The 25054-nt window shown below is 41.5% G+C and overlaps 1 protein-coding gene across 34 annotated transcripts in view; it reads left to right on the forward strand.

Moving 5' to 3' along the window:
* The first annotated feature begins 2439 nt into the window (after positions 1-2439).
* The window catches only part of LOC137123971 (regulating synaptic membrane exocytosis protein 1-like), a 58176-nt gene continuing 35561 nt past the window's right edge, over positions 2440-25054 (forward strand). For 7 of the 34 annotated variants that reach the window (XM_067498475.1, XM_067498480.1, XM_067498478.1 and 4 more), the window contains exons 1-3: positions 2460-3049; positions 19596-19809; positions 23709-23720. In XM_067498475.1, the coding sequence (XP_067354576.1) occupies positions 2883-3049; positions 19596-19809; positions 23709-23720 (393 nt within the window). In that variant the 5' untranslated portion in view covers positions 2460-2882. Of the gene's footprint in view, positions 3050-4101; positions 4140-18424; positions 18774-19148; positions 19175-19595; positions 19810-23708; positions 23721-24196; positions 24215-25054 lie in introns of those variants that run through there. The other 27 variants (XM_067498462.1, XM_067498464.1, XM_067498471.1 and 24 more) reach the window with 13 other exon arrangements.

Below are 25054 nucleotides of genomic sequence, written 5' to 3' on the forward strand. Positions count from 1 at the left end.
GGAGGAGTTTTTAAGACATTGACACCTTGAGGGTTGTTGAGGGCACACGTGGGTCACTATCCCACCTGACCTTCATGTGTGTCTTTAGGCAGAGGCACATTTGGCATTGACAACTATTAACCCCCTTAAGCCCTGCACCGCCACTACCCTCATAAGCACTGTCCCCTTAATTGTCATTTCAACAAAAGTTGCATAATGTGACAAATGGTTGTTCACGTTTTTCCCTTGGATGCAGTCTTATCATCTGTCCACTAGATGGCAGTGTATTCCTGATGATAAGAATGAATAGAATAGAATAGGATAAAATAGAATATAACCAGTAATCAATTTTATATAACTACAGCAGTTCTTATGTATGTGTACTGGGTAAATGTGTACATATTTAGATTATGTACAGAATACACAACCTGCTTTTTTTGTGTTTGTGAAGTGATTGATGACATGTTAGTGCACGATGTTCAGGAATATGTCATAATGAAAATAATTAGTGGGCACCGTGGGTGTAGCATTTTTGGGGTTATTAAATATTTGGCTTACAGTACAGGCTTGTGCTTTCAATTCGTCTATGATGTTTTGCCCAGCGTCTAAGCTAATTACAACACGTACATTGTATTTAAAACCCATTTTGACGACAAAATAAGGAATTCTTAAGCATTACATTTAAAACATATTGCTATATTTTTTTGTTGGGGGGTTATTTTTATGGAACATTTTATTTTTCCCTTGTTCTAACAATGGAATCAGCCCAACCTCTCAAATGTTTATATGTTCATTTCTTTTCTTAATAAAACTCTTTCGTCAAATGTTTTTCAAAACAAATATCACATCCGTGTGGTGATAATTGTCACTTTGGATGAGGGCTTTATAGTCACTGAAGCCCACCAGGGGGCTCTCTAACTAAAAGCAACTACAGTATGTGCACCTAGGACTTCCCACTCATCTCTTCTCAGTATTCCCTCAGAGAATGAGACAGCACATCACACTGGAAAAAGTTGTTGTGCATTTTTTGCTGTCTATGATATTTGCACATAAAACTGCATGTATCCACTAAGTACTGTTTATAGTAGTTCTCTCTTTACTCCACTAGTCTGTAGCTACAGTAGGTGAAGTGAAAGTACTGTATTGTCTAGTGTACTCTCAAGTCCAGGGTAACTTAACCTGTGTTGTGTTCATCAGTAAAGCCTTGTTCGGTTTGACAAAGCTTAAATGTCTTAAATGTAAATAGAAGCCCCATTAAACCAGGACCACCCGGACCTCCCACAGACCGCACTCAGGGTCCGAGTTCTGCACCAGAGATCCGCTCTGCTGTAGCACGACTTTGTCCCTCAGCCCCGTTGGTCCCTAGTCACGACCTAAATGATGACAAAATTCTGCACCACGGGAAGCTGACGTCACCGCGGTACAGTCACCTCGGTGACGTCACATGACGAAGGCTGTGTGACAGCGGCAGCAGCAGCAGCAGCAGCAGCCGGGGTTAATGCCATCTGCTGGATGGACCCAGCCACTCAGCCAGCATTACGTCACCGGGAAGAAACCGGTGCCAGCTCCGGATCGGTATAGCCTGAGAGTCTGGACCCGAATACAGAGCAAGCTAAGAGCTGAAAGGACGCGCCTCTGTTAAAGTAAGTGACAACAACAGATTTAAAAAGTTTGCACTCCCAAACTTTATCCTTATCCCTTGTGGAAAGAGAAGCGAGTTGTTGTCCCGAGTTAAGATCAGGTAAAATTGTGATTAGATTAATTAGATAATTTAATATATAAGCAAGAAACAGCAGCAGCAGACACTACAAGTAAAACGCGTCTTGTAAAGGTCCTTAACCTATAAGCAAAATAAAATACAACAATTTTAAAATAATAACTGCTAATGATAAAAAAAAAAATAGATTTGTGTAAGAACTACTTGAAATTAGTATTAGCAGTTGTAATGGAATCCCATTGGATCTTTGTCAAGTGTGGTCGAGTTTTCTGGTTTCAAAATAAAAAAGCAGATAACCAGGAGGCGCACAGATCATGTGATCCCAGTGCAGGAAGAACTGGAGAGCGAGGAGTTTGTGGAGACGCTGCTGTCCATGGTGCTGAAGCAGCCGCATGGTTCCAGCCTCATCCACCTGACGTCCTGTAACAGTCAGGTGTGTGTTTTCCCTGTGACATTAGCCACAAGTGGTTTGTGAAACGTCTCTAAAGTGCGATGCGCGTGTTTGAGTTTGAATTAAACAGTGAAGGTTGTAGGTAAGTTTATAAAGTCCAAAAGCGAACCAAGCACTTTTGGATTGTTTGGTGTGTGTGTGTGTGTGTGTGTGTGTGTGTGTGTGTGTGCGTGTGTGGAGGGGGTGGGTACGCTTGCATGTGATGATGGTTAGGACCCCATTCTCAAATGAGTAACCGCGCCTCCGCATAAGGGGAGAGGAAGGGAGGGCTGCGTTCACATCGAGAGAGAGAGAGAGAGAGAGAGAGAGAGAGGCAGCACGGACTCCGCCTATACCAGCTCCAGTCCGACGACAGCGGAGGCACCGCAGACCAAGCGAGTGAGCCAGGGCCTACCTCAGCTCGGATCAACTGCCGGCGTAAAAAGACAACGGACATGGGCTCCCCGTGAATCCAGGTGGTGGAGGGGAGAGGCGGGCAGGCGGGGGGTGGGGGGGAACGACGACCAGAGTGTGGTGTGTGTGGTGGGAGAAACACCCAGAGAGAGGACAAACAAAAAGCACAACCGAGAGTGCCTGCAACCATGAGCGGCTTGAACTGAACGCCAGAGCTGCGGCTGCCGCTCTACCCACGGACCATGTCGTGAGGTGTGGCTCGGAAACGCTCCGGGGAACCTGTCAGCCGAAACGACACGCCGAGGAGGAGGAGGAGGTGGGGTGGTGGTGGTGGTGGAAAAGATGTCCGCCTCGGTGGGGCCCCAGGGCGGCCCTCGCCCACCCACTGTGCCGCCATCCATGCCGGATCTGCCGGACCTCAGCCACCTCACCGAGGAGGAGAGGAAGATCATCATGGCAGTGATGGCTCGGCAAAAGGAGGAAGAGGAGAAAGAACAAGCCATGTTGAAGTAAGGGCAACATTTTTGCTTTTCCGTTGAAGTTTCCCGGTAAAAGATGTTGCTATTGCTGCCCATTATCACCTTAGCGATGGTCCACATCACACACCCATCACATCCAGCCATCATCATCATCATCATCATCATCTGCCATCATTTTGCACTTGCAGATGCTTCTTATAAAGGGTGGTGTGGTGTGCTGCCCCACCAAAAGAAAGGTACAGTGGTGTAGAAGAAGTCATCATCATCAGAACTACGTCAGAAAATCACCCGGTAAATTAAAAATAATACCCAGCCACAGTCGGTGGAGATGACCTGAAACAGGGTCAAACGTGTTACAGGTGCAGGTAGAGGCGTGAGGACGGGGTGTGACAGCGAGGGTGGAGGTGGTGGGGGGAGAGAGTTGTGGGTGTGTGAGTGTGGTGTGGTGGGGATGAATCATAGCATTCTCCATCCTTCACATGCTCGTTTTCATCAATGGGGACTGCACCCCATCCTTTCGTTTACGCATCCAACACGGTGTACACTGCTTTTCCTTTACGCACGCACGCAGGCTGGAGTGGCTTTATCAGTGGAGATTTTTAGTGTGTGTGTGTGTGTGAGAGAGAGAGAGAGAGGGCAGGGAGAGAGACAGAGAGAGAGAAAGAGAGAGAGCGCTTTGACAATAAGAGGGAACAACAATGACATTATAGCTCATAGGCCCTGGAGCAACACTAGCCGCTTTCTAAGCTCGACAGACGGACGCTAGTGAGGCGGTGTGTGCGATCATTTGTGCCCCCACGGCGGAGAGAGCGAGAGATGGGGTGTGGTTGGAAATCTTATCAGGCCCGAACCGGACAAAATACAGACACTAAATATATTGAAACACATTTGGAACCGCTGTGTATCAAATAGCAATCAGTCTTCAGATGCCGAGTAAAAGAACTGTGGAAGAAAAAGCAGCGATACATTTAAGCAGGATGCTGCAGGCTGCAAAGGGGAACGCGAGCCGTGCATGAGCATAATGTCAAAACAACAAGAGATGCTATAGGTCAGTGTAAGCTCACAGTGTGCTCAAACTCTGTAGAGATGCTGGAGACATGCAAGTATTTTACCATGAGAGGTGAGTGTGTGTGTGTGTTTGTTACATTAGTGCTTCAAGGGATATAAATTAGATCGACCTACGCTGATCTGGGGGTCTACATGCAAATCTGTTCTATCCACACCTGCACTGGCTTCATAATAATGAGGCATATTGTCGTTGCAGACGTGCTGCACCCTACAGCACTCTGAGTTGCTCTGATTTCTAATGGGCTGCTTTCATTTCCTGACTGCAGCCTGAAGGGGAAGCTGGGTGAGAGCCGCTTTTGGGCCCCTTGAGAGGAAGTGATGTATTTAATGTTCCATGAGGCACAGGATCAGGTTCAGTCAATAATGGCTTCATCATCTGGCTAATCATTGATGGGACCAGCACACCATGGGCAAAGGAGACAGGGGGATTACACAAAACTACTCAAACAACTAGTAAGTAGTTTCTAGAAGAATATAGTGTAGAATGTTTGAACGTGAGACACTGAAAGGGAGACGGAGAGAGAAAACAGATGTGTGATGAGCGGTGGAAGCTTTATTTGGACTGTAATGCACTGAGGAGCACCTCTTTGCATGATGGGTAAAATCAGAATGAGTTTTATTAGCAAGCACATGTCTGTGACACATTTTATTCAAGGAAAAACATTTAAGAAGATACAGTCATCTGTTTTATAATATCATTTGTAGACTTTCGTGTAATCATGTTGGGTCTTAGTCACCATGTGATTGTGGCACCTGTCACACATGTTGTCTGTAGAGGAAAACCACATACAGATACGGAGCGGTAAGAAAAAGAAATGCAAAGTCAGAGATAATAATAATAATAATAATAATAATAATAATAATAATAATAATAGTAATGATAATTAATTTTATTTATAAAGCACTTTACCTTTGTCGACAAATTTCAAAGTGCTGCACAAGCAGATTAAAAGCAAGAATAAAACACAACAAAACATGTAAAGCATTGAAACATATAAAACATAAAATAACATTTTAAAAAGTAATGATCACTTTAAAATGCTTTTCTGAACAGAATAGTCTTTAACAGTTTTTGAAACTGTCCACAGTCTGTGGTGCCCTCAGGTTCTCAGGCAGAGCCGTAGAGCAGCTGCTGAGAAAGCTCAGTCCCCCATTGTGTGGAGTTTGGTTCTGGAGGTGATAAGTGTCGGTGGAACGAAGGTGTCTTGTTGTAGATAGCAATGTGAGGAGTTCTTTAAAATATTGTGGCGCATTTCCATGGATGCACTGGTGGGTAAGTAGACAGAGTTTGTATTCAATGTGAAGGTGGATGTGGAGCCAGTGAAGTGTCCGGAGAACGGGAGTGATGTGCCCTTATTTCCGCTTATTTCCACCCTCATAAGGATCCTGGCAGTATTGGAGCTTTTGAAGGATCGTGGTAGTAACCTAAGATTTTCTAAAGTCTTTCTAAGACTGCTGAGATGACACAGTCACACGCTCACACGCACACACAAATTAAAACATAACCAACATTTAACCACTATTTGACTGTCCTTTAACACAAATGACTACAAATGAAGCTTTGATAGTTATTCTGCATCTCTCTATTTTGGTCATTTTTCGGCTGTTGGCGGACATTTCTGGATGGTTATGGTTTATGGTTATTTCCTGTTTATTTTGGTCATCAAATGTGTCTTTTAGTAACTTTTCTCTCCCTGGTATTATTTTGTATGTCTTTGTGCTCATTTTCCAAGTACTATGACTCTCAAATAAGAGATATTAACCGTTACTAGGTTTTGATGCCAAAAATAAAGATAGGATTACATGAGAAGACACTGATGGATGGTTCACCCATCGACATACAAAACCTAAAAATACACAGTAAGCATCATATTATAAGAAAGACTACACCAAATGGTCCCAGAGATGCTAAACATAGGAACAGTCAGGCCACCTGGTTAGTTTTCTGAGTTCAAGTCTTTGAAGGTGGCGGCGTTTTAGGCTACGTTCATGAATTGAATAAATAACAGCCAACACTGCTTTGAGAACATTCTGTTCCCTTACGTCAAGACTTTCCGCCGGGTCAACACCGTCAACTGTGGCTGCAGAGCTGCCTGAGACCTGAGCAGCTGGTTTGATAAGGTTGTACTGATATGGGACTTTATCTGTCATGGGTTTTATCCTCCAGCATCAGAAACTGAAGTTTCCCGATGTGCTGCTGAGAAAAGACACCTGGTTCTGGGCTGATCATTAACTCGAGTCGTGACATGAGAAGTCCACACCTGGGCTTTCCAGACATGTTGCAGCACGACGCTAAACAACCACTGATTACCTGATCTGGAGGAGGTTTCAGTTACGGGGGCCTGTCATGATGTGGGAAGGGAGTCCAACCTGTCCCACATTCTTAAATCTCTTCTGCAGCCCAACGCACCAAGTTCCCATGTCAAGTTTTTTGATTTCCAAATTGTAAATATGGAAGAAAATGTGCAAGAAATGAATGCACTTAGCAGAGAGGGTGCAGACAAACACAGCCTTAAGGTTGGACTTGCTGATAATATATAGAGGCAACTACGTTTGTTGAAGTTCAAGCATAGAGTAAACTCCAGTAGTAGTAGTAGTAGTACTGCTTCAATTTGGTAGAATTCATCTCTGGCTTTAAGTTTTGGTGGTAGTTGCAGACCGGACAGTTTATATCTTCTTACCAGATGGGCAGAAGAAATCAGAACCTGGGGCACAGAAGGCAAGAGAGGAGGGAGGATTTAGAGGTTTTAAGGATTTGAGCCCTGCAAAGAGAGAGAAAAGGGAGCGACCGAAAGAATGGGAAGAGCTTCGGCACAGGGTCCTACATGTGTGTATACATGCGCACATGGCGCTAAGCTTTCAGAGCCAGGGATCTCCAAGGCTGTGGGCTGCAGGATGCATCACAAGGACAATCTGTTGTCTGATATGGCTTCTACTGTCCAGCGAGAGGTCAATTTTGGTGACAAGGAAAAAAGCAGGCAGGGCCGTCATTTTTTTAGGAGAAATAGCTTCGCCCGTGCTCTGCGTGTCGCCCACTGTGACAATCTCTCTGAGATTTATCACCCCTCTCTATGGTTTCTCTCTTCCGCACAGTGCTTCAGCACACATGGTTTTTTTTTATCATTCACTGTCACTGCTTGCATCAACATGAGTTTTGGCCACAGCAGCACAGCATGTTAGTCATCATGGCATTTTCTAGGGTGATAATCACTGGATGTTTTAAAATAAAGATCACATTTTAAAAAAAAAGTTCCAACAGCCCTTCTAGACTTTCCAAATGATAGCAGAATGAACTGATCAAATTCTATTAGGTAATAAGTGGCAAATGAAGTCATTTGTGATGCTCTATATATTGCTCCAATATTAACAGTTGTCTATGCGAAAATGCTTTTTTTGGCCAGTGTGTATCACATGATAAATGAGGAAGTTGTAGTAAGGCTGTTTGGCTACTACAACATGGCTTCACAGCTCACTGCTGTTCCTGAGGGCTTTTTGGTCCTTTATTTTTTGGTATGAGTATTATCTTCAACAATTTACTGTGTCTGAAGCAGAACTGAAGTAGGTTACTGTGTTTGGATAGTGTAGTTTTATATAGTTCATTTTGTGGATATCACAGATTATTGGAATATAATTAATATTATCTTTATGGTGCTGTAGATACTTGCGGTCAATAGTCACATGGTAACACAAAATACTGCTTTCGGTGTGTGAGTGAGTGTGCGTAAAGCGCTTTGAGTGCCGATAGGTAGAAAAGTCCAGACCATTTACCATTTACTAGTAACATCTACCACTAACAAGAATTGTTCATAAGTAAACAAACAAGTAATTAAAGTTGTAAAAATCTATTCATTATAATAGTCATGTAATGATTATCATAAATCTGACATTAATTAATTAATTTTACATTTACAACTTTTACAACTTTTACATGTTTTTAATGCTAAAAATAATAATATGTGGTTATTTGTACATAATATGTGGTTATTTGTACAGTACACACAATCCCACAGACTTGTGTCCACATATGAAGTAGATGCTGACAGTAGATTCTGTCAGATTGAATTTAAAAGTTCATTGTTTTTAAAACTTAGTTGGGACAGACCAGAGAGAATGTCTTTAAAAAGTAAATAAATACTGTGACGTATGAGTTTTTCTTCATTTATTTTTGATTAGCTCAATCAAAATATACTGTATACATCATTATTTCAAACATGAAAAAAAAACAGTTTCAGTTAATTTAGGCAGTTTTAAGAACTCAGCCTCCTTCTATCAGTATTGTCAGACTGTTTTTAACTAATTGAGAGTTGAATCGTTTTGCCTGGTTTGAACAGCAGCTAGTTGAACATATAGTTGTAGCATTATGTTACAAAATGTTGTCTCTGGAGTACAAAAAAAAATAAAAATAATTCCCACTAAACTTAGTAACGTTTAGCTGATAAAAAGAGAAAGATTTTCCAGAGTACACTTGAAGGTTTCAAGGTTTCTGGGAGAAAAATGCTAATGTTAAATTATGGATCAGTTCTGAAAATAGCACACTTGGAAGTGGTTCCTGAAATATTTAAATATTCATTTCACTGGCTGCTGTTGTTGTTTGGAAGCTTAACCTCTTCCCGTTTTGCCCCTTTGTCCTTTTGTATGTATATGTGTCCCTTTAATGTATAGAAGAAAGCATGTTTATGTGAATTTGTGCACTCATACAAGCTCATACAATCATTCTCATGCCCCATATGCTCATTCAAACTCATAATCTGCATCTCTATACACATCTCCACTGTACATCTGAGAGGCTTTGTCCCACAGAAGTTATGAGGAACAGCACACAAACTGCACCACAGACTCAGATGGTGTTGCTGTTTTCTCAGATTGTGGAAGTTCTGCAGAAGGAAAGGTTGCTTTGGCAAAGACAGAATGCCTTTGTTACTGTACAGTTTGTCCCAGGGCTTTGCAGCCAGCCTCCACTCCTTTTCTAGACAGCTGGACAGACTGTGAATCCACGTGCTCCATATGTGTTAGCGTGTGTGTGTGTGTGTGTTCACTATTTTGTGTTTATGTTTGCACATTAGGAGTTTTTCTACACATCCGTCATCTCTGCTGCATGTCAAAAATCTGCTGGTTGTGTTTGCTTCTCCCAGATTTTTCTTCTCAGTTGAAACCACAAGAATAAAAAAGCTCACTCAGTAACACACTTTTGAGTGTACATCAGCATGTGTGTGCACCTGTGTGTGTGTGTGTGTGTGTGTGTTTGTGGGTGCACCGTTTACAGTATTTCAGAGTGGGACAGATTTTAAATCTCCACAATGAAAACTATGTATCATGTTCCTCAAATGTACAACCCCAATTAAAAACAAAAGTTGGGAGGATGTGTAAAACATAAACAAAAACAGAATGCAAAGCATTCACAATAGAACATAAACAACATATCAGATGTTGAAACTGATACATATTAGCTCATTTTGAATTTGATGGCAGGAACACACAAAAAAAGGGCCTCTGTAGCCAGATGTTTTTGTTTTATGATGCGCCAAATGTTTTCTATTGATGAAAGGTCCGGACAGCAGACAGCAAGTTCAGCACCCGGACTCTTCTCCTGTGAAGCCGTGCTGTTGTGATGGATGGAGTATGTGGTTTAGCATTGTCTTGCTGAAATATGAAAGAGACATGATATGGATGAGAGCATAAGTTGCTCTAAAACCTCGATGTACTTTCCAGATGTGTAAGCTGCCCACACCATGGGCACTAATGCCCCCCATACCATCAGACATGCAGGCTTTTGAACTGTCTGCTGATAACAAGCTGGATGGTCCCTCTCCTCTTTAGTCTACAGGACACAGCGTCCATTGTTTCCAAAAAGAATTTCAAATTTGATTCATCTGACCACAGAACAATTTTCCATTTTGCCTCAGACCATTTTAAATGAGCTTTGGCCCAGAGAACACGATGGTGTTTCTGGATCGTGTTCACATGTGGCTTCTCCTTTGCATGATACAGCTTTAACTAACATTTGTGGATTTCACAGTGAACTGTGCTCACAGACAGTGATTTCTGGAAATGTTCCTGAGTCCATGCAGTGATGTGCAGGAGAGAATCAGGCCTGTTTTTAATGCAGTGCTGCCTGAGGGGCCAAAGATCACACACATCCAGTTTTGACCTTCAGCCTCTTCACTTGTGCACAGAGATTCCTCCTGAATCTCTGAATCTTTTAATGATATTACATACTGTAGATCATGTGATCTTCAGAGTCTTTGCAATTTTACAATGAAAAACATTTTTTTTAAGATTGTTCCACAATTTATAGATGGGGTTTGTGGCCAGTGTTGAACCTCTGTCCATCTTCACATTTGAGAGGCTCTGCTTCACTGAAATGCTCCTTTTATACCCAGTCATGTTACTGACCTGTTACTAATTAGTTGTCAAATGATCCTCCATTTGTATTTGATTTGCAATACAAATGTCACAATGACCACCCCATATCTTTTACTAAAATTATTTCTTCCTACAATGTCTTCACATGAGAACTGCACGGTTAAAATTCAAAGGTAGATTGTTATTATTGCAAGAAAAAAAAAAAAGAAAATGGCTAAGAAACCTTGGCACTGGTTGATTTTTTTTTTTATTTCAAGATAGCAAAGTGCAATCCTAATTCCTATGATATTGGACTGTTTGGACTAGTATTTTCCAAATATCAAACCAGCAACCTCCCATTATGACCAATTTAAGCCCATGTCCATGAAGTAGTATTTCCAGTTTGGTCTGTGGCTGTGTGGAACCGAGTCCCTGTGGAAACTTTCCAAACTCTTGTGGAAACATGAAACCAGACGAGTGGAGGCTGCTGTAATAGCACCATACTGTAAAACAGCATCAGTAGTGGTGTAATAACAATATCTTCTCCGTCCTTGCCAAAAAAAGTACAAGGGGACATTTCCTTAAATCCCAGAGCTACTGCAAGTCCTGTATTTTTGCACTTTTACTTTCTTGTGTGATTTGGGAAACAGCTTTGTGTTGATACAGCTGTGTTGATTTGTCAGGTTAATCATTTGCTTTAGGGAAGAGATGGTGGCTCAGTTTGTGGCTGTGTGGCTGTGTGCGAGAGACCTGAGTGAGCAGCCTCTTTAATGCTGTCAGACACACCCCAGCATTAAAGTTTAATGAGGATCCATTCCACTCGGGCCAACCAGGCCTTCTAAATCTCTCTCCATCTCTTCATCTCTTCTTCTTCTTCCTCTCAATCTGTGTTTGTGGTCAGAGACATTGATGGGACTACATCATTAGCAACATTGTGTGAGACTCTAATTTGGTGACACCAACCACTGTCCAAAAACTGTCTCCTCTTCTTATTCAAATTACAGAATGTAAAACTGAGCCACCACTCCATATGCAAACATTCTTGGAGGGGTTGACTTGTGTCTAGAATATATCAATACAAAGGGTTGAAGTGAAAGTGAAACCTTTATGTTGTGTTTCAGGACCTCGCTGACATTTCTAACATTGCTGATGACATAATGTTCACCCTGGGAACGCAGCCTTTCTCAACACTATGTCGGGTCTATCACATGATGTGTTTAGACATGTGTCTTTGTAGAGCACTGCTAGAATAGAAAATTGGACTTGGACTTTTGCCAAGACTGGCCCACTAAAATGCACCATGTGCCAACCGTCCTGACCCTCACATTCAACAAATGTACCTAGTAATACCACCTAGCTGAGTAATGCCTGATAAAGTATAGTATAGTAATTAACATATAGTATAGTAATTTATGCAAACACCATTTACAATGGATGTCAGAAGTCAGCGTTGGGAGTAATGTCACTTGGTGTTCCAGTACTCCAAGTGAAAGAAATATGAAGTTGGGTGTATTCTAGCAGCTTATTTGAAAGTTATCATACGGTTTAATAGAGTTGTTATCAGCCCTTAATTATGATGCAGCAGGTGACCTTTGACCTTCCAAATGTCTCTTTCTGCAGAAGATATGATTGAGGTTGATTCCTGGCTTCTGTCAGATGTTCAAGGGTCTTTGAGCAAGATGTTGAACCACAAGTTAGTCCTGGTGGGTCAGGCCAGCTGCATGGCAGCTCCCCATCAGTGTTTGACTGGGTTTAACTGGGAGTGTGAATGAGTGAATGCAAACCAGTGTAAAGAGCTTTAGGTACCGAACATATAGTGCTTTTCTACCGATAATGTAGAAAGGCATTATAGAAGCACATATACAATTTATTTCCAACTAACATTAGATGTTACCACAATTTTAACCCAAACCCCAACCCTGATGTTTTTGCACCTTAACTTATGTTAATCTAAGAAGGTTGTGGGTTTGTCAAATAAAACCAGGGCGAGTACTATTAGGCCGCCACAGCACATGATAAGAACCTACTATACCTACCAGGATCTAGAGTGTCACCTACTGAACTAGTCAGATTAACCACTGTTAGCAATACTAGTTTATAACATTTCATTACACAGTATTGTGTGTGCGCAAACACATTTAGAGAGTACTTTGTGTGTACTACTGAATTAATTAAGACAAATGGCACAGACAGCTGAACAGGGTTTAGTACCCGGCTTTAAGCTAGTGAAAGTAAAGACATAGCTATAGCTAAATCACAGACTGGCAAAACAATGAGGGCGCATAGGAAGTGAAGGGCTGGTTGAAGTATAACAGAGCTGGAAGAAGAAGGCCTAAACTTGACTGATGATCAAAATATATCAAAAAGATATTCAGTCAATCAGTCTGTTAGGTGTTCAGATGTGTTTGGTTGGGTAATTCTGCTTTTAACTGGAAGCTTCCCTGCATGATGAGGGGTCAGTTAAAACGGAACTTTCAGCTGATTAAACCATCACAATGTGTAGATTACCATGCACGGGGCGTTGGTAAGGGCGATATCAAGTGAAGAGTAGGAGGAATAGAAGATGATGGTGAAGTAGGGGGCAACAGAGGAGTGTGCTACTAGCTGATTACTGACGGGGATTAGAGGTTGCCCATAATTACTTCACAACTACTCCACCAACTAGAGAGGGCTTATACGTCACCCAGCAGACTGTGTAGGGTCAGAGGCTTTTCAGGCTATAGTGATTTGTGTGTGTGCCTTGGTATTTAGGAGAGAAAGAAACAGAGAGAATAACAATGCAAAGTGAACTGTTACCATGACGTGGTGGAGAGGATTCTTACCAATTACTAGGCTTTGAAAGAGTGGAATTCAATTTACCAAAGAGTGCTGAAGGTAGGCGAGAGTGAGGTATCAGGCAAAAAAGAAGTCAAGGAAACACAGAAACGGTTAGAGGAGTATAAATGGAAAAGGAGGAGAAATAAATGCTGAGAGATAAAGTGAGTGACACACAGGTGGGCATCATACACACCAAGGAGACAAAGGCCCAAAAATCACTCTATTCTATAAATACGGGTAAAACACTCAGAACATCAATAAAAAAAGTTATCAACATTGAGGCACCGGCTATGGGAGGGGAGTAGTATATGTGTCTAAAGGAGTCAGTCTGTGTTGTGAACAATGAGGTCATTGTCCCTCTGACCTTTGACCTTTAAGCACCAAAATCTAATCACATCATCCTTAAAATCCAGTAGATGTTTTTGCCAAATTTGAAAAAAAAAAAAGAAAGATAAGATATGATAGGATGGACAGATGGGCAACCTGAGAATATAGAATATTTGGGTTAATATTATTCGCTACTAGATATAATCCAGGCACAGCTGTCACTGGCACAGAGGCATCAGAGTTTTATATGGTATATGAGTATTTTGCACAGCATGAACAACCAGATCCAAATCTCAAAAACCATGACATATGCTGAGAAAATAGCTCTATCTCCTTGCTTTTTATTACTATATGAAAGGCATACAGTAATAAAATGTATATCTCAGAGTGTGTCACAGCATCATACTCTGTCTGGACACCACCGTTGCAATGTTTAGCGTCATGTGACTAAAAATAGAAGCTCAATGAATAGTATAAGGAATATTTGTGGCCGAAACGTTATGATGTCTAGCATCCACTTAGTTCTAACTAAATGCAGCCGTTTATTTTTCGTTTCTTTAAGTACTGCTCCTCTAAACCCGGGGTTATAACGCCACATCCTGGAAAGAATGACAGCAGGGAATCAAGCCCCATCAAGTCAGTCAGGACTGACCAGATTGCTTGAGAAATTGCTGCCCCATAGATAAACACGCACAGGCCATCTGGGTGCTTCAGCTCTGCTAGCAGTATGACGTTAGAAGCATTTTATAGCCTTTTGACAGTGGAGGGAGCCAAATATGTAAAAGTTGTCATGGAGAACATCAGGGGAGGCAAACAAGAAAACAAAGAAGATGTTTGCATTTGGTTAAGCACCCATCTGTTGCTCTTCTAGTTCCCTTCCTTACTTCTTTTTATCATTTCCAAACACCACACTGACTCCAGCAGGACTGTGAAGATTTTTAGGCCTTTTTTTTGTTTGTTTCACACATACCATCATAGTCATAAAATAAGTCCTAATGTTCTTGCTTTTATAAACAGATCACTGCTGTTTACTGCTGCTGCTTTTCTCCTCCTTCTGCTCTTCCTCTTTCCATCATCCTGTCTCCATCCTCTTTCCATCATTCTGTCTCCATCCTTTTTCCATCATCCTCTCCTCTTCTCAAGTTGTATTTATAGAGCAGCTCCGGATGCATCAGCTCCTCTCCTCCACCGGTCTCTGGCCCACGCCTGTTTCCGTCTTGGCTCTCTTTCTTCATCCTTTGCTTTTTCACTTGTTCGCCATCCACCTCCTCCTCTTTCTTGTTGTCCTCCTCCACCTTCTCCCTGTAGTCAGGGTTGTTTGTCTTTCCATCTTCCTACTGAAATGGAAAGCCTTCTGGGATCTCTCTGTTCTCCCTCTATGTTGCCTCCCTTTCATTTACCTCCTCCTTATCCCCTCCTTTCTTTTCCTCCTCGCAGCATGTCTCAGCATGTCTGTCATTTTCAGTGGTCTGTAGCTCCATCACAAAGAGAGATGCTTTTCCTTTAACACTCTCAAATCTGTTGTCATGGAGTCCTGGGACTGTTTTTTTTTTTTTTTTTTCTTTTCAGTTAAAAGATCCAAACCTCTCTGGTTAAAAATATTGCATTATTGATATATGATATGAATGAAGGAATCAGTGAATCACTCACCATACAGAGTGGGACAGATTTTCGCCCTGATTCAGATGTTGTTTGACATGCTGTGCATGCAGCTTGCTGGCATCCCATTAATCACCTGAACATGAATGAACTTGTCACAAATCCCACCAGGGCCCGATGTTAAATGTGAGTTCCTCATTGTAGCCTACGGATTGACCTGTAAAGTACAAGCGTACAAGTGGAATGTAGTGGTCAAATGGGAAGTTTGTAATGTGAGTAAACACATTGTGCACAATTAATAAAAGCCATACAAAGTGTCCCCAGGTTTACCGAGTTGCAACCATGTAGTAGTCAGCACTGGATGATTATATATTATGATTAATAGCATCGGTTTGTTCTCAGGATTGGCTCAGGATCTCTCTAGTCTCAGTGGAATAACCAGTCCATTGCCTTTGAATAGATAAACTATGACCTCACAGTGACACCTTTTTAGCTTTGTACCTAAACGTTTGCCCGGCCAATGTGATTTATATTCAATCTGAATGAGTTTCACGAGAGATTTGACACTGATTTTTAGTGGCTCTCATCCTTCTTACTTGTGATTCTTCATGTCTGTTCCATTTAAAGAAGAGAGTTCTGCAAAGTGTCAAAGGAAGCCGGCTGGTGAGACTTGCACAGTAGAGCTCGACTGTGGCCTACACTTTCCCAGACTCTCAGCTTTCTCCTCTCCCCTCCCCATCCTGGGGCAGTGTATTCATAGCAGTGCTAATTAACAGCTCCACACCAATGACTTGATGAAGGGTGGGAACCGAGGAACAAGACAGAGAGGACCAAAAAGGAGCAGGGAGGAGTCCTAGCACATGCTGAGTTGAACATGTGAGGGGAGAAGGCAAACCCATACCTGCTTCCTGTCTGTGTCAGTGTTTATACAGTGTGTGTGTGTGTGTGTGTGTGTGTGTGTGTGTGTGTGTGTGTGTGTGTGTGTGTGTGTGTGTGTGTGTGTGTGTGTGTGTGTGTGAGATCATGTGTGCATTGGCTGGGAGAGCTATCTGTCTGTGTTTCCCATGGTCCTGACCTACAGCTCACTCACACTCTTTGGAGTCTTCCATGAAGTTATGAGCAAAGAGTTACAGTCAAATTCTGTTAATAAATCACTGAATTTGAAAAGTGGCCTTTACGGCAGACTTCTTGTTTTGTCTGTTCAGTCAGAAAACACTGGTCTTGGTCAGTATGTTAGCTTAGCGCAAGAGTTGGAGTCAGCAAGGACATGACTTAAAGAGGACATTTATGACTTCCAGTAACTCTAAACTTTTTTTTTTTTTTATTTCCACGTTATGTCTTCCTGTCCGTGTAGGTAAAGGCCGATAAGGTCCAGAAATAATTTGGTTCCAGCGCTGGGCCAGCCTCCGTTAGCTAATCTGAGCTCGGCTACATGTTAGCCTGAGTGTGTCTGGTTGTTTGGTGCTGGGAGTAGTAGTGTTGGTGATGTACACTGGCTTTTTAAGTGAAAACAGCTGACTCTGTGGTTAATGACAGATGTGTTATGGACTGGAAAAACCAATACAAGGAGCTAAAATAGCCTTGTAGACCACACAGGGCTAATGGAGAATGCAGAGCTGGCTGATAATTCTGTGTGGGTTTGTCCCTTTAAGCGAATCACATTACACACAGTCACGTTACTTCCAACCATTGTTAAAAACAAATCAAATAGTGATTTGTCTTGCTTCAGTAACATTACCAATGGTTCAATTCCACAGTTTCCTTAAGGCACCATTGTGTGCAAAAATGCATCCATGCACCATCTGTGTTCCCTCACATGGTGGTCGCCCCCCCTCCCCCCCCCCCCAAGCTATAAAACATGCATGTAATCGATTACATTTTCACCTGTATGGTTGGGATCACTGATGGTCACTGAATATGGGACTTGTGTTCAAAATACAAAAGTTGGATGTTAGGTGTATTCGATGCATCTCCACAGATGGTGGAGCTTTTGAGCTCTAAAGAAATATCCCTGTTTCTGTATGTATTTATGGAGTCCATCACTCATAGTGTGTCCGTCTGACACCTTCTCTTTGCACTCGGTGTGAGCAAGTTTCCATCACATATTTGGTGTCACTTGCATCTGTAATCTCTGTCAGTTATGGAAGCAGCAAATGTTGGAGTTACAGCATTTGTTTTTGGCTCTGATCTATAGTAGAAAGGGCAGATAGAAATCAAATTATTGTGAATCACAGCCGTATTGTTCGAAACTGTTCTACAAGTAATAATCCACTTAGAATTGTTTTCTTGTTATCCAGAGGATTTCAGTCCAAGAGGTTGAGACTCCTCAGTGCTTCAGAGCTTCATCCTGATTCCGGCTGAGAAAACACATTGAATTCACACATTTATTTTTGTGTTGAAAAAGTCGCCTTGCAGCTCGAAACAGTGTGCATCTGCTGAATGTGTGGAAGCTGCAGAAAAGACTGATGAAACCATAGCTCTAAGAACAGGCACAGCTGGTGCAACCAACACCCGCTGACACTCAGCACTTGACGCCACAGTGTTCCTATGACAACCGGCTGTGCACCCTCTGTTTCTGACAGCTGTTCCCATGGTGCCTGGGCTTGGCTCAGCCCCTGGACTCCGATTGGCAGGATGGATATCTTCTCGAGGTCAAAGTTCACATCTATGACGTTGCTGCTGTGGCAGTGTCATGTTGTTTTTCCATTTGGATTACGCATGGATCAGTTTAGCTAAGATACGCTTCAATTCCAGTGTCCATTTGCTATCATTTCAGATAAATCAAAGCCTTCTTGAAGCCTTTCTGATTTGAATAAAATCTATCCGCAATTATATTCTTTTGAGTCCATTTTTCTGTTTTCCTTTGGAAACTTCATGTGTGTCTGTGTGGAGCACTGCAGATACAGATTCTATTGGATGCTTATGTCTATTATACTCCTTCACAGCTTCACCCTGTCTTTTTTCCGTCTAGCATAGGCAAACGTGGTGATGGATAAAGTAATCAGGATAGATGTAAAAATATAAATTGATGCATAGTTGTAAAGTACCAACCAAATAACATAACAAATACCACACTGACCTCACTGTGTATTTTTCCAGAAAACATTTCTTAAAATTACTCTCTGCACTCCACGTGACAAAATAACCGTTCTCCGAGTCCGCTGATTGGCCAAGTCCGTCCCACAACTCTGCCAGTCACCTCCCTGTTCCAACTGTGAATGGAGGCAGTCTGCTGCTGTGGCACTATGAGCCACAGACAGCTAGTGGGGCTTTAGTGAGGACGAGTGGTACAATTGGCTTCTGTCACCCCATTTAGTGGACTCAAAAGATTTCAATTTGGCATCGTGTAATGGTTTTTGTTTTTTTTAGGAAGGCTTCACACTTTGTGGAAATTTCAGAAGGTTTTGTTGGACAGCATGTTTTTTTAACAAAGACAGATACTTTTTCCCACTCAAACTGGACTTTGGGTCATGGTGGAGAACGGTTATCTGTTTGATTTGAAGCTGCTGACAACAGATCAGCTGTCATGTGTTCTACCCATTTCCTACCCAGCTGCAGTGCACTGTAGAAGGGAGAAAATGTCTTCTTTCAACAGACCCAGGTGATCGGTGCAATTTGCAAATCTTAGGGATTTTTTTTTGCACTGTTGGACAGAAACAGAAGCCATTATTAGGAATCCATTTTAAGAATGTGTAATTATACTTAACATTTTCTGGGATTTTGCAGATTCAGCATCCTGAAAAGCAAAGGAATGCTCAATGTATTTATCTTTCTTTTTAGGGGTAACAGATTAAATATGAATGTCTTATTTCTACTTCAGCAAACTTGACACAAGACTGACTGTAACACTAACTGTCAAATCAGTGTGCTGCCTAGAGACTTAACTAGAGTTTGTCTGCTTCCACAAATAAGCAAATTGGCTACAGAGCTGTAAATGAAGCCATCTCTCTCACTCAGTAAGGTAATTAAAGCGTCTGTCTGGATCCCCTATATGGAACCACGGTATGCTAATGCACTATTCCTTTGACAGTTCTGTTGAGACAACATTGTGGGGGTTTTCACAGTCTGATTTGCAATTCACATCCAGGTTGTTTCCACCAGGGCACATCCTGGGAAGAAGGAAGGGGAAAGGCTGTGAGCCACAGAGAGCACAAAAAGTTTCATTTTGTAATTTTTTAGTGTAGTGTCTTAATTGCCAGTAATTTCTAACGCAAATGTTCTCAAACACGTGCATGCGTTACATTGCTCTCTGTGTGTGATTTTTTTTTTCAGAAATTCCTCCACATCCTTTTCTGTTTTTTTGTTGGATGGACGGATACTCTAAAGAAAAGATCTGTCTAAACTGTGCAGGAGAGTCAAATTAATCAAAAAGTTTGTAAGTGCATGATGTGCCACTAATGGGCGATCTCTTCTCACCTCTCAGAACACTGCACCAGCAGTTTGAGAGCTACAAACAAGAGGTGCGTCGCATCGGGGCCGAGACACGACGTCAGCAGACCCAGCAGAAGGACGACGCGCCCACCTGCGGCATTTGCCGCAAGACCAAGTTTGCAGATGGCTGCGGCCACCTCTGCTCCTACTGCCAGACCAAATTCTGCGCTCGCTGTGGAGGACGGGTCTCGCTGCGCTCCAACAATGTGAGAAAACTGACCACCCCCTTGTTTCCTTTTCCCTTTCACACTCACGTCATTCCTGCTGTTGCTGAAGCACAGTTGGTCCCTCTGCTTCTCTGTGTTTGTTAATGTCTGCTTTAATGCTTCCTGGTCACACTTTGATGAGACAAAGTGTATTGGAAGAATTGATCGGCACTAGTCACAGTCCCTTCAAGGTCCATTTTAAGTCTAAGGATGTGTTGTGGAATGGTTATAATTTGAAACACTTGAGCTCGCACGAACATGATGTGCACCAGTAACAGCATTTGTGTTGTCCTGTGTCGCCTGTACCCGCACCGCAGCCATCAAGCAAGGATGTTAGCCTTAGTTAGAATTAATTCAAACATAACATGTGTACAGCATAAAAATGAGCTAAATATCCAAACAACGTTTCAATTGGATGTCTAGTTACTATTTTCTTTTTTCTTTTTTTTTCTTTTCTACAAATTAGTGATTTATTGGAGGTACAATATGAACAATCAGTGGAGCTTGACATGCTTGAAAGTCGCAGTACGGTGGCCCTGAGAGCTCAAACCGCTGTAATTTACAAAAACACATCCAAATAAACAAAACACAAGCAATTATTCAAAAACCAATTCACCAATTTGACAACGCAGGCACAGCATTAAGAAACGCACTGCAAAAGCCACAACACAACCAAATTGAGCATCTAAAAATACATTTACACGTCACTTTTTAGTGTCCCCCGGAAACTTTCTAGACAACTATTTTAGCAATGTTTTGCAGCACGTTTCTTAACGCTGTGCCTGTGTTGTCAAATTTGTGAAGTTGTTTTTTTTTTGTATACTTGCTTGTGTTTCGTCTATTTGCGTGTGTTTTCTCAAAGTTCACTGAGCTCTCAGGGCCACCGTATCGCGGCAATGATGTAGGACTTCATATGATGTAAACAGGGGTTAACAGCCTTCATAGTGCATCTGTTTCTAGCTGAATGCTAACATCAGCAGCATGCTAACATTCTAACAATGACAGTGGCAGAGTTAATTATTTTAGATGATGTTATCATGATAGTATTTTGCTCATCAGCAGCAAACAAAAGCAGTTAATACATAGAAACCTGTAAACTTAAACATATAGTGCACAGAAGATAATGAAACACCAAATAATTACCATTAAGGCAATTCCCCCTCCTACCAGATTCTATTATTGTGGCATCTATCCATAATCCAAACACACTATTTTATTTTAAGTCCCAGCCCCCCCCTCTCGCTAAGCGTCCTCTGGGCTCCCCTCCAACTCAAGAGAGAGGACCTCTTCCTGGTTGTCTTACCTGACTATGGGCCCTCTACCCTTGGCCTGCTGGTCCCCAATCTGTTCAGGATCCGCCTGGCCTTTCTGGACCTGGACTCACACTGGCACCTCCTGTTTGCAAAACCCAAAGGCCAGTGAGAATAAGGGATAAAGATAGTACCTCTGTTGGTACAGCCATTAATATTCCGTTCACAGCAGGCAGGCTGTTACCTGGAAATGAAGAGATGAGACAAGAATTATGTAAATACAATCTATAAATAAAACAAAGCAAAAGATTCATTAAGGGGCAAATTGTGCCGCAAGTAACACCAATCAATATAATATTTTAAATAATCAATGTCTTAGGATGGAACTGAATGACTTGATGATGATACTTAGAAGTTATTTAAACATAACAAAGGACTAAAAAATTTAAGTCGGCAAACCAAAGAACAATTTAGTTCAAATGTATTGTACATCTGCATTAATAAGAGTTTTATGTTTTGTGAATGAACATGTGAATGGCATCCACCCTCTTATTTGAATTTTTCTCTCTGTATATATGAGTTGAGAGTGTGTGTGTTCTGTCTGTGAGTCCGCACAAGTGTCAGTTTAACATAATGAATCAATTGATTAATGAATACATGTGTGTCCTGTCAGATTAACTGGGATTATAAGACACTGAATACAAAGCTGGTTCCTTTACAGTCCATAATTACAATGTTTTCTTACAATAGAAGAAAAACTTCTTTTTTTTTTAAGTACTTACTGTTAGTGTTCAAAGCAATTTCTAAACATGCAACTACTTTATCAAAATTCACTTGACAATTTGTTGAGTTTCTGCACACAGTCTTATAAGTGATAGGAAAGCATAACTTGAAAATACTTCATTTCTTTTCTCTGTGTACATTTGTAAAGTCGTGTGTTTGTGTGTGTGTGTGTACAGTATGTGTGCGTACAGTATAATGCGTGGGAGGAATCCGTCGGAAGGGAAGCTCCTTTGGTCTCTGTAGCGAATGCCTCTGTCTGTTTGGCCAAGCAGAATAACAGGGTCAGGGAAGTGTGAGCTTTGTTTCATTGCATAAAACACTCTTTTGCCTACAGTATACTCAGTTCACAGAAGCACACAGTTTGGTTTTCAATTAGTAGACAGTGTAAAATATCTTCTGTTCGGTGATGTTTAGCAAAATATGGTAGTGTTAATGCATCCTCTAAATATCTATGTACAGCAACTTGCTTTATCAGATGCATCCTAATTAAGTGACTACTCAGCACATACACACACACGCGTGCATGTGCACAGACACACACGGAGGAACAAACAACAAAAAATGATTTTCACATTTAGTGCCAATGGTGGTTTCTATAAATAGTACATTATGAAGTGTTTTGCAAGGTCAGCGATGGCAGCCACGCTGTGCTAAAAAGAAGCCAGTGATCATTTTTTAAAAAAATAAAACATTTCAAACTAGTTCTGCAGATGTAATTATAAAACGCTATTTTGAAAAAAAAAACATTACAATAAGAAGTAGCAGGTACAAAAACCGTTTACATTTGATAGAAGAACCAGTAGTACTACAAACCTCACAAGGCCAAAATCTATTGTCTGTTGTTTTGGGATAGTGAGTTAAAGCTCAGATTACTTACATTTTTTTTTTCGTTATTTGTAGTTAACATTTAACTATCTTTGAATTATTATTCAGCAGTTACAATTAAACTGTTTAGGTAAAATAATAGGAAATCTACTCTTATTTGCTTCTAGGCAACTTGCTGCAATAATCAATGGCTTTGTAGTGACAGAGCTGTGCAGTCCTGCCCTGTGTGCTACAGAAGGCTAACATGCTAAAATAAACCCTCTCCAAACAGTGATTGAGCCCAAAATAAACACAGATTGTAGTAATAGAGAGAAAGTAGCAATCGTTTTATTAATATTTTACTTTATAACACTACATTTGTCTTTCCTCTCAGCAAAAACTTTTAACATATTAGTTTGTGTGCTGATATATAATAAACATTGTGTGAGTGTCTTTAGTTTGGTTATATCACCAACATCATAAATGTTTTAATAACTGCTTAGTACAGCATAAAAAACAGCTTTAACATGTGAATAGTCCACAATCAAAAGACCTGGACAGATCATTTCCGTTGTATTTCTAGAGAAGAGGTTTCGTGAACAACCGTGCTCCATGTTGCTTTTAGTGTCCCAGTTTCCTTTGAATGCCAGGAAGCTGCAAAACATTGTGATGTTGTCACATGTTATGAGTCACACCACTACCATGCCAAGCTACAACATGCATGTTGCTGCAGCCTAACTACATCATACTGTCACATACTGTTGTTCCCACCACCTCACAGTCCCACACTCCGTGACTAAATATGAAGTATGTGTGTCAATTCTGCAGAATGCAATTAACAAATGTTTGAACCACATCCTCTTTTCCCCCCTTTCTTCTTTGTTTTCTTTTCTTTTCCCGCAATCTGTCCACTCTCCCATTTCATGAACTCACACTCTCTGCATCCCTTTTTTCTTATGTCTTTTATGTTCTTTTGATTCTTCCCCTCCTTTCCTTTCCTGCTCCACTTCCTCCATCAATTTTCTCAATTCTCACTGCTACCTGGACTGCATGCCACAAAAGGAGGACAAAGTGGTTAGCATCTTTTTTGTGTTTTCTTCTTTATAGTAAATGTGATGTTTTGTGCCACCTAAATTATAAAACGCTGGCTCGTGTTCAAATCTGGGGCTACAATCAATCTCTCATATTTGTCCACTTCTACCATGGAAGCGTGATGTAAAAATAAGCCACGTTTCTTGTGTGGAGGTCATACCTAGATTTGCCCAGCTGAAGGAAAAAAAGGTAGAAAAAGTAACAATATCAGGGCTAAGAGATTACGCTATTGGATTGGAACTGAGCCAGTGTGTGTACAAATCCACTTATGGATTACTGACCTAAGTGAATGGGGGGATGGGGGTGGGGGGGGGGGGGGTCACAGTTTTTTTAACTTTCTCAAAGAATTTCCTCTACTGTGTGGACTGGAGCCACCTATGTCCTCAGCAGGTTTGTTCTCCAGTGAAAACCCTGACTAACTCTATGTCCATTGTCTGTCTCCTGTCGTTGCAAAGTGTCTCATAGTGAAGGACAGGGTAAGGCTTACTGGGTGATGGATTTTGATGCATGGGTCACCAATCTTGCCTCCTCACCACATGTGGGTCTGTGCTCATTCACAGTATGAGAACAGGAATTTAGACGTATGATCGGTTGTTGCCTCAGATCATTGTGGATAAGCAGTCCCACAACAACGAATGGATGATCCTACATCACCACTCTAATTCTGAGAATGAATGCAGACCCAGAAGATTTAACTGGCAGGCAGAGCGAGCATGAGCCATACTATAGGTTGTCTGCAGAGGCGTCTGACCCCTCCTCCTATGGCTGTAGGCATGGCTGTGCTGGGAGGGATAGTCGTTGGATAATCTGATAAATTCTTGACGGAAATGGGGACGAAACGATTGGCATTTCAGCTGGCATGCATTTACAAAAGCACCCTACCTGACGAGCCTTTTATCTGAATGCATAACAAATGCACACTCATGCCTGCGCATGCTTTCCCTGCCTGTTTGTTTGAGATCAGACCAGCCTTGCCATGGGGAGACGGGCGGGACCCACGTATATGTTCCACTTTGTCCACTGTACCACTTCCCCTCAATGCTTGGTTGATGCAAATGTTTTCTAAATGTGGGTAATGCCCAGCTCTGAAAGAAAGAAAAGGTAGAAGGTGAAGGGTTAGGTGATAATTTAAGTTTGGGATACTGCTCAGCCTGTACATTTATTACATATACAGGATGTGATGTTAAGCATTTAAGCATTATTGTAGATGCCTTTACAACTCTGTCACTGATACACTAACAATAACTTAATTGGATTAAAATCATTGAATCACAATGACCTGATCAATATGATAGACTATGATAGACTTTTCTGTG

This window comes from Channa argus, chromosome 3 (genome assembly GCF_033026475.1).
Source record: "Channa argus isolate prfri chromosome 3, Channa argus male v1.0, whole genome shotgun sequence".
NCBI classification, from domain to species: domain Eukaryota; kingdom Metazoa; phylum Chordata; class Actinopteri; order Anabantiformes; family Channidae; genus Channa; species Channa argus.